General features: G+C 34.8%; 1 protein-coding gene across 1 annotated transcript; it reads right to left on the reverse strand.

The window, feature by feature from the left end:
• Positions 1-918: 918 nt before the first annotated feature.
• Positions 919-5189, reverse strand: LOC143636549 (protein MEI2-like 4). The gene is made up of 9 exons (XM_077104115.1): positions 5036-5189; positions 4614-4963; positions 4370-4528; positions 3887-4202; positions 3250-3808; positions 2106-2190; positions 1961-2029; positions 1277-1456; positions 919-1185 (listed from the first exon to the last, which is right to left on the reverse strand). Exons 1-9 carry the CDS (start codon positions 5115-5117, stop codon positions 1069-1071), a joined length of 1917 nt encoding a protein of 638 aa, XP_076960230.1. The 5' UTR covers positions 5118-5189; the 3' UTR covers positions 919-1068.
• Between the last annotated feature and the right edge of the window lie 5952 nt (positions 5190-11141).

An 11141-nucleotide genomic window follows, 5' to 3' on the forward strand; every position in this document is an offset into this window, starting at 1 on the left:
CACCACATTACATTTCCAATTTAAAATCCAATTCAAATACCAATTAAAAAAAATCGCAAACCGAACCCCCCTCCCCTCCCCCTCTCTATGTTCACAAAATAATAAGTTCTATATGTTTAGACTTAGTTTGGATGAGTAAATCTTGTAACCTGAAAAATGGTTTAAATAATAGATTAGTTACATATATTACATAAGTTCTATTATGTCAAATTAATACATGCTCCATTGTTTGTTGAATGTGGTTACAAGCATGTTAAGGCTTTCTACTCTATAATGTCAATAATCTGAATTCTATAGTTAGTCATAACTAATAAGGTTCGCTTGTTAGATGCATTGTAACGATTTCTTATGGCTGTAAACGAATTTGGTTATGGCTGTGAAGAATCCCCATTTTGGGAAAATTTACTTAAGTAGAAAGCTTAAGACTTTTTATTTATACTAGTCATTGTATTTTATATGTATATAATTTATGGATATGATTCAGCTATGATGAAAATAATCTAAAGAGGTTTCCAAGTTTTAATGGTATATTATGCCTTAGGTTTCCTTTTTCGTTTGCTAAATCAAGTGCACCGAATCTAAACGATTATATTAGTGTACTCATACACAAGTTCAATCATATCTTAACTCAAAATATTCTTTTATAGTTACCATATCGTTTAAACCAAAAATATAACATACCACATTATTCAACCCATCTAAGACACGTGTTTCTAACCAGATTACATAATATATTAAACAAAAACGGATCTCCATACTACGCTGATTTTGATTTATTTAATTACTTTCTTTTCCTTTTTTGTTCTCTATTAATTAACTCACAATTAAACTAATCAATTACGCGATTGTGAACGTTACATAATTTAAAAAAAAAGCAACACGTTTCGACACCCTTATGGTAATATTACCAAAATTTAACTGCATGTAGCTACAAAAGAAAATGCAATACACAACAGATCCAAAACTTAGAAAATTTTCCCACAAGAAGTCATTTTGTTTTAACCTTACATACATACATACATACATGTAAGATAAGGTAAGGTAAGGTGTTAGCACTTAACAAAAAGGTCATTGAAAATCCTTTGTGGAGCCTGAGGAGGAGTTTGAAGATGCCTCCGCATGATCTTCCTCGTTACGGTTCTTGTTCGCTCTTGATCTAACATTTACACCCATTGGAAACGGGACCTACACAACATTGTTAATTATGTCAAACCGACCAACTATACGTAATGTAATATCATATGAGACAGACAAGACTTGGGCAAACGATACAAACCTGGTCACCTGCATTTGGACCGTCAGTATGAAAAAGGATGGGGCGGCACCGCTTATCCTCGTTCATCAAACTTGAATTCTGAAAGTGGGCAATCAGCGCAGCCTTTCCTTGTATGCGAGCATATGCAATGGATGCCACCTTTTCACTGTTGAACTTCTCCCACTTCTTCCCATTAAATGCCTGTAAATTGGTTAAGAATTACGACCATAATAGGGGTGTCAATCATGTCGGGTTGGTGGATTGTGGGTTGACGGGTTGAAATTTGCAACCCGAACCCGACCCACATTACTATTCGTGTCAAAGACCCACACACACATTAAGTATTCAACATGACCCGCTTAATCCATTCATCAAAAATAAAAAAGATGTTTTAGAAACAAAATTGATATGATTTAGAGTCGGTGGAGCATATGAGTATTTGAAAAATATAAAAATTCTTGAAAATGAATTGGAAATGGCAGATGTATCTTCAGAAAAATGGTTAACGGAAAAAAAAACAAAAATAAAAATACAATTACAAACGTTATTGTGGAACACTAAACGGGCTAACGGATCAACCTGGACCCGACCTGTTTTTTAAAAGGGTTATGTTAGTTGATCCAAAATCCTTTTTTTTTCATGTCGGGTGGCAGGCCCTAGACCAGACACTGGCACACTGCAAAAGATCCTTAAACAAAGCACTACCTGATAGAAAGGAATAATAAGCGGAGGCTCGGTCATGTTGATAAATGCATAGCCCACGTTACATTTGTTCTGCAAACAAAAATTATAAAACAGTGTTAGCTTTCGGTTGCATTTGCATAACCTCAAACACAGGAAAATCACTAGCCTTAAAATCTATGGGCAAGTAGATAAAATCATATGTTCCACGATGGCGTTCATCAATTGCAGCCAACAGCATCTTAGAAGTGTACCTGCAGTTTCCACCATCTATCATTTTAGAGTATGTTAAAATATAAGAATTAAAATCAGTGTTGTAAAAATCGGCCTAGGCGGACCAAAGGCGCCTCGATTTTGGCTAATTGGAGGCTATTGGCACTAGTTGGTGAAAATCGTTCCTAGTCGGATAAAATCAGTCCAAATCGCCCAACTCAGCGTCGGTCAAAATCAGTCCTCGTTGGTCAAAATCGGTCCTAGGCGATCAAAGTCGGTCCTTAGCAGATAAAATTAGTCCAAATCGCCCAACTCGCCCCAATATGTCCAGAAGCTTTTTATTGAAACCCAGCCCAAAAAAGTCAGCCCAGATACACTTTTTCCTAGATGACTGATTAGAAACTTTTTAGTACTTGATTTGCTATGTTAAAGGTTAAATGTTTGACGTTTGAAGTTTGAACTACTTTAAAGTATTATATTATATTGATGGGTATATAACTATACATTATATATATATATATATGCATATAATCAAGAGAGAACTAGATAACTAATAAATATATATTTCTAATTTCTTTTTAAAAAATATTTTAAAATTTTATTTTTCTTTCATCCTTCTTATATGTTGTTACTCTTCACCCGAAAAAAATCTAAAAAAAGTCGATGTGGCAGCAATAGTGTTCTATTGCATATGTGCAATTGTGTTGTATTGTATGCGCAATACTATTGCACATATGCAATATATACAATTGCATATATGCAAGCCAACACTATTGCATATAGACACTACTTTGGCTTTTTTAAAAAAGTCTTTTTAAACAATATCAATGTACAAGAAAGATGAATGAAAAAAAAATAAACTATTTTTTTTTAAAGTTAAAAATATTTAATTATTAGTTCTCTAGTTATCTTTTTAAGAGAAGTTCTCTCTTGATCCCACCCATTATATATATATATAATGTGTGTGTGTGTAAAAGTTACATATAAAAATTCCAATCAGATTAATCCTGGTTCATCCTAAGCAGTAACCGACCGCCCGGCTAGCGCCTAGCGAATTCTGCAACACTGATTAAAATATAAGATCATAGGTTTAAGCATACTTGTTAGGGATGTTCTTGATCATTAGAGTGGTTCTTCTGTCTTCCCCACGCATTATACGGTCCAGATCAAGTTCAAACTGTTTCTTGTTGTCAGCTTGGTTTTCATTTCTACGGTTTCTAGCACGGTCACTTGGAGAATCAAACAAACTTGCCATCATTTGCCCTCCTCTACTAGGAAACATTACACCATTCTGATGATGAGTAATATTTGTAGATGGAACTGGCAACTCCATACAAGGAGGTACCACATTATGAGAAACAAAATCCAGAGGGACCCTCATATTCCCGAGAGATCCTGGATGAAAAACTGATGATGTCTCAAGGGATTCATAAGAGTTCCGTCTATCCCAGATAGACGGATTCACAGATGGCGCCGACCCCACATGGTGGTTTTTAATGTGCAGAAAAGCGTTGGCCATATGAGACGGTGCTCTATGAGCATTTCCAATTCCATTCATCAAGGACGGTGAACTGGGCCATATCATATTATGAGGTTGCTGAGAAGGATTCCACATGTAATGATGAGTGGCGGCAGGGGAACAATTCGCATTTCCAAACACTGAAAGACACGGACAGGTTCAATTAACGATAATGAATTAACATGTAAATGGAGGTCAAAAGTAAAAAAACCCCTTACCGTTCTCATTAACGGAGCCACCAACTCTGTTAAACTGCCTATTTCCCAGCCTTTCGGGCATTCTTCCATCGAAACCTGCAGCCATGGAGCTAGGAGAATTGCATTGAATACCAAAACCGCTGGTTAAGCCATCTGGAAGTGAATGAGGGGGGTAACTTGGCGTGCTCCTGAAATCATATTTCTGTTGGTTCGGTAAACCACCAGATTCCACCCCAATAAAACCGTTTGATACACCAGCTGGGATGCCCACATGACCGCCAACTCGAACATTAGAAGCAATGCCTTCATTATAATCTTTGTCTAAAGGCAGCCCTACCTATAATGACAAAATTGCGTTTATAAATCAGTCACGAGTATTTTTGCGTGTCCTATGATCTCATAAATCCAATAATAAACTATAATATCATAATATGAGTTGCTAGAGCATACAAACAATATTCGGGAAAAGAGAGAGAGAGAGAGAGAGAGAGAGAAACGAACAACCTTTGGAATTGAATAATGGACATCAAGCTTTGTATGCCCCAAGAGTTTGTTCTGAAGAGCTTGCATGGCGCGCCTGCTTGCTCTTATATCATAGTATGATATCATCACAAACCCAAGATGCTTGCAGGCTGTGTACAGATTCTGAATCTCCCCATATTGCTGCATTATTATTATTATTATTATTTCCATTTGATCATTGCTGCTAACTCCATTAAAATTTAAAAAACAAGAGACAGAAACATACCTCAAACAAGCTTCTTAACTCGGAATCGTCCATGTTGCTACTAATATTTCTCACAAAAAGTGTTCTTGATGGTTCTTCCAATCTTTCATCGTCTCCCAACTCCATCCCCCCGACACTGTTAAAAAAATCCAACTCTTCGACATCATCAGTACCGCTGCCTGGTTGTAGAAGTCCATCTGTCACTCCGGATAATAAATCATCATCGTCTGGAAGGAGATTCCCGATAGTTTGGGCCTCAATCTGTTCAAGGGATTCAAATTGTTCCTCTTCTGCTGTTTCTGCATACCGAGAGGCACCAACAGAATGACCGTACATGCTGTTGTTGTTGTTATTTTCTGCTGATACTCTCACTGCACAATCCGCCGACTTGAGAAACAAAAACATACATACAATATTCACTTAAGAAAACCGAAAGCCCTTACATTTGGTAGTAAAAAGATCAGATAATGAACTTGAAAAGAGGCCATTCTCATAGTGACCACCCGATTTACGATCCATACCCATATTTGGTCTATTATTATTATTCAGAGGATGGCCAACATTGGTAATTTGGTTTAAGTAATGATTAGGGGCATCAAACTGTTGTCGGGTCAATGAGGCGTCACCAGCTGCTGCATTCCCATGTTTTACACCTGAAGCAAAGCAACAATATGAATTAATGTTGAAACTGAGATAATAAGGTTCAGTGAGGCATACATACCATCATCATCATCAGCAGCAGGATCTGTTTTCCAAAAGCCAATTTGTTTCGATAAGAAAGAGGAAGATCCATCATCCATGAGTTCAGAAGGCATAATTGACTTTATTTATCACTTGATAAATACTAAAAGCAAAAAAGGAAATCATTAATGCTAATATATGCATAACAATGGTAAACTACTATTATGAAATCATAGAGACTTGAATTGAATAATATCTATGCAATCGGATGGATCAAGAAAGAAAGAAAGAAAAAGCAGTAGTTAAGACTTGAAGAGCATGAGAGAGATGGAATGGAGCTTAAAAGGATGAAGAAGAATTGGAATGAATTATGGCAAGCAAGGGATCTGGGTTTCTTTGGCGTGCCTTTAATGTCTTCCTACATTGCACGTTAACCCCATCGATCCATATTCAATTATCATCACAGCAACAAGGCTTGATCATTTAACTCACAAGAAAAGAAACAATCCTCCTCCCTGCTGCTGCTGCTGCCAAGCAGGAAGAGAGAGATTGGGTTGCCGTTTGTTATTACATCCAACGCCGTTACACACGCCGTTTGTTTTCTCAGTACTTTTACACCAACAACCTAACCTAACCTAACTTCAACTCAAGTCAACACATGGGATCAATTTTTTTTTACTTTTTCTTTCTTTTGTTCAACAAAGGGTCCCACTTCAAAGCTTGATCGAAGAAACAAAAGTTTTTGGCTTTTTATGGATTAAGACTACATCGAGGCGAAGTGGTTATCATGGAAGGAATGGCGTGCCTTCCAGTTGTACTTGATGGCAGCATGAGGAGTAGGTTCATTGATGGTTTTTTTTAATTTTGTGTAATCAATGGTTCTAGCGTCTTCTAGTATTCTAAGAAAAATCTGGTTGATCATTCAAAATAATATACACACACGTGTGTGGTAATTGAGAAAATGAAATAAGAGCATTTGAGTTTCATGATGATTTGTGTCGGAATGAGGTAGTGTGACAAAATATTAAATGCCTCATAATTTGAACATGGTACACAAGGTTGTTATGTGTTTCTGTATTTGTTGCATCTTTAACACTAGCAGTTGTTGCAAGTCACAAAGTTACTCAGTGACAATATTGATAATTTAATCACAAAGTTGTACGTTGAAAAAACCACTAGTGAATGATTGGATGGAAGTCAGAAGTTCTTCATAAGATGCATTAGGCTAAAACTCATCTGTCATCTTATAGCTAACATCATATCTGAACTTGGCGAAGAACTACTCACTTACTACATTGGTATCAAATTAGGGCTACCCAGCCCGTACTAAACAACCCTATTTATACTACTAAATAAGAAGAGGATAAAGTAAGAAACAACTTTAATAAAAATTAGGAAATTAAAATCTAAGAATATAATTAAAGATACGTGAAATCTGAATTCAAATTTCCTTCCAACATGCGTGTCGTCAAGTAGGGTTCCATAGAACTTCTTGAAACGAGCGCTCTGCATCAATTGATATCAGAATATTAGTTGTTCTCTTTTCGATCAAAAGTAAAAATAAATTTATTTCATTTTTTCACTAAAGAGACAATCAAGTAGAACTTTAAACTTTAATAGTGGCTAAACTCAAATATGGGACTAAAAGAAGTGGCAAATTAAAGCCAAGGGGCTGTTGTGTAACCTAGACAATATTTTAGTCCGGATATCTTACGGTGACTAAGTCAACAAAATGCCCCTTTAATTTGTTTTTCTAATGGGGTGTTTGGCCTAACTTTTTTAACAAAGCTTTTAGCTTTTTTAGCTGTTTTTACAAAATAAGCTTAATTTGGTGTTTGGTTTAGCTTTTTAAGCTTATGCTTATAAGCTTATATAAGCTAATTTGAAGATGGTTTTTTAGCTTATTTGAAAAAACTTATTTGTGTAAGGATGTAAGTTACTCATTTACCCTCAAATGGTGATGGATTAACAATTATTGAAGCAACTTATTACTAACAAATTAAAGAATGGTGGATTTAACAACTTATTATCAACTTGTAGAATATAAGCTGAACCAAACACTTAAAAAGAGCTTATCAAACAATGAAAAATAAGCTATAAGCTTCTTCAAAATAAACGCATAAGCCAAAAAATAAAAGCTAGGCCAAACACCCCCTAATGCTAATTTCTTTTAATCCTTATTGCATGTGAGGCATCATCTCAAGACCTCTTATTTTCAAATCTAAGGGTTGTTTAAAGACTTTGTCTTTATCCATTGACCACCAACCCCATTGATTTTCATTTGATTCTTTTACAAAATATATAAAAAAAAGTAATTCTATAAAGAAAAGGTAAATTTAGATTTATTGAAAATACAAAAACTTGATAGCCCTTTTATCGATTAGACTATACGGTATGGAAACCGTTTTACCGTTGAAGAGCTGAGGTGGCAAGTGGTGTAGGTGACAAACACCGCCCCAGTGTTGTTTGTGCCGGCCAACTGCAAAACTTTTGTGAAAATTTCACTGATAAAATTACCGCTCAAATCCTCTATCCCTTTAATTTCTTAACTATTATTATCAAAGCCAAGTCCAATTGCCACAAAAAATGTTGAACCTCCGACGACGTAAAGCATTGAAAGACAGTGGATTCCAGCAACGTAATTGAGAAATTAAACGAAGACGAGGACTTTCGGCGATTGTTTAGGTAATGGTTGTGACATTCGTCAATTTCGGGTCTTGTTTGTATTCGTTTTTGTATTTGTTTATTATGTAAACCGACCCGATTTGTTAACCGAAGCTTATGTTATAATCAAAATGATGGATTTATGTTACAATATTGTTTCACACTTGTTGGGTCTTGAAAACATCCTATTTTTATTTTTATTTTTATTTATTTATTATTTATTTATTTATTTTTTTGTTGTTTTGTGTTTTTGTCTTGATCCATTTTGCATTAAAAATCTTGTCTCACACCCATATTTGACCACCAACATTACCCTATATATACACCACATTTCCTCTTCATTTTCCCTTGCTACAACTCCAAAAAAAAAAACTATCTCAAACATCAAAGATTCAAGATTATCTTCTTAAGTGTTCTTGAAGGTTTTTAGTCTTTCATCTTAATTAGTTTATGTAGCCTTATTAATACTTGTTTATGGTTGTGCAACATATATATAATATACACCCCTTGTTTACCTTTGGTAGTTACTTCTCTGATTCCGGTCGGTGAGGTTTCGGACCTCATAAGTCAAGGCTTCATGGAGGACTTCGTGTTCTTGATATATATACATCTATATAACGTGTTCATACATATTAATCTTGCTTATTTTAGTTTGTTGGTCATGTTTACAAGTTCCATGGTTATGGGTTTTTAAGAGTCTATGCTTCGGTTTAACCGTAAATAGCTCTAAACCGTAAACCGAACTTTGTTACTAGTTTTGTTAAATAATTGTTTAAACATACTTATTGTTAGATCTAAGTTTCTAAAATCATTTTTACAAATTCTATGGTTATGGGTTTGTAGAATCTTACCTCGGTCTTAACCCGAAACACGATCCGAACCGAAAACCGAACTTTTGTTTAAAGACTTTATTGTTAACTTTTGGTTGTAAAACTTAAAGTATTTTTATTTGTACATTATTATACAAGTTCTTTAGTGTTTGGACATGTGGAAACCATCTATGAACTTGTTGTGAGATGGAAACCGAACCAAACCGATTCTTACTCGCTTAAGACACACAAGCGTGTGTGTTTTTTTTAGCCATAAAAACTTGTATATTTCTTTAAAAATAGTTACAAATTGATTTTTAAATATTTTATTAAGTACTTGGAAATGTTGGATCCAACTTGATCTCATAACAAAGTTTGGACTGACAAAACCGAACACTCGCTTAACGTGCGTTGTTAGTTCTAAAACAATTGAACTACATACTTGGTTAAGTCTTATTAAATTTTATTGAGTTATCTCATAACATTCAATATTTTGGAAAGTTGACTTTGGGTTTGACCAATTATCAAGACCCGAACCGACAACCCGAACACTCGATAAAAAAAACCGTTTTAGTATATTTATTCCAAAGGGATTTGCATTCTTGCATTTTACCCACCTTATTACTTAATATAGGTTGAGTAAATATTAAGGTTAGATACTTTAACCCGGTTTCGAGCAAACATACATTTTTAAAGGGTTATTATTATAAATACTTAAATAGTTACATTTTAAACCTTGAACTTTAATTATTTATATTTCTCGACATTTATTTTGTTTAAAGACCTTCAAGACAACCTTTCTAAATTCAAGACTTCTTTTCTTTTTAGGCATTGTGCGTTAAACTCGTCGTTCTGACAAATCTCCAAATTATCATCTTTCAAGTTTACCACTTGAAGGTGGGTACTTCATACCCCATTTTCCATCTTTTATTTTGGGGGTGACATTTCATACTTATTCAACAAAATGCTTTATATTTGAATCTTAAACCACAAACGTAGTTGTATACTTTACCTAAATAATTGCTCGATTTGGTGTTCTATGCTTATATGCCTATGTGTTTATCGCTTTTGGTTAGTGGAACTATAAAATCCTAGACTATTTGGCATCCCCTTATAGCAAGGTGTCGTTAACGTAATGCAATTAACGATAACTATAAAATCCTAGACTATTTGGCATCCCCTTATAGCTAGGTGTCGCTAATGTGTGTAGCGATATCTATTTATCCAAATTACCACTTTTATTTATCGTTTCGTATGCAAGTTTTGTGGCTATCTTTGTTATATACTAATATGATTAAACTTATGAATTGCTCACCAACCTTTGTGTTGACAAACTTTATTTTATGAAATTTTGCAGGTTTGCATCTTGGTTGATTTATGATTGTGAAGAAAACGACATCAAAGACCTTAGGATATTAGTAAAAACGAACAATATCAAATTTACCATATTTTGTGATATCTTGTTTATGGTTATTTTATGGATAATTGTTATGTGACATTTTCGATGTTGTGAAATGAAATGAGTTTATTAAATACTGTCACTTTAATTAGTGTCATGTGCTTATGGACAATCGTTACACCTCGGCATGTTCCGCCGCCTTTGGTCGGGGTGTGACAGATTGGTATCAGAGCCCTGACAATAGGATAGGTGGTTAGACGTAACGACCTAGTATTGTTATGCTTAGGGTCCTATACGTGTGCTCATAGTTGTTTACTCTATTTTGATTGTTCATATCGCATATTATTTATAAACTTGTTTAAAATTCACCAATATCCCAAATGTTCACATACACACACTTTCATAGTATTTCCAAGGTATCCTTACCTTAAAACGCAAAAAGTAGATTTTCATTGTGTTTTATGGATTACAAGATTAACTTGAGTCCCGTTGTTTATAATTCCTTAAAGGTTGCATTTATATCGGGTTCGTAGCCCTCATAGGAAGCGAGACATTATAAAACGACCATTTGACAAAAAGATTCTAAGAATCGAAGGTGATTTACTTACCTGGAATGGTGGGATTATAGTGCTCGTTTTCTAGGCCACAAACCGTGTTATACATGTCAATACTTTAAGTAGTCGAATGCGAGCGTTCCGGTCGCCATCCTAATTTTTTGGTGTCAAAACAATAGAACTACGGTGATTCGTGGACTAGTACTTTGACATGACGTTGTATCCCGATTTATTGTGTTATTATCGTTATTTGAGTCGAAAACATGAAAAAGTTGCGGTGATTCGTGCACATGTTTAGACTCCAACCTTGTGTTTTATAAATTTTTTTTTTGAGTTGGAATATCAAATCATGGTGGTTCATGTACGATTTTCCAACTCTATAAACCTCAAAATCTCAAAATTTTAAGCTTTAACCCCTCAAAATCTCAAATCATTTATGATT

Source organism: Bidens hawaiensis, unplaced genomic scaffold, assembly GCF_021521415.1.
Source record: "Bidens hawaiensis isolate Kalapana, Puna unplaced genomic scaffold, B.hawaiensis_p1.1 tig00007984_1, whole genome shotgun sequence".
NCBI lineage: Eukaryota > Viridiplantae > Streptophyta > Magnoliopsida > Asterales > Asteraceae > Bidens > Bidens hawaiensis.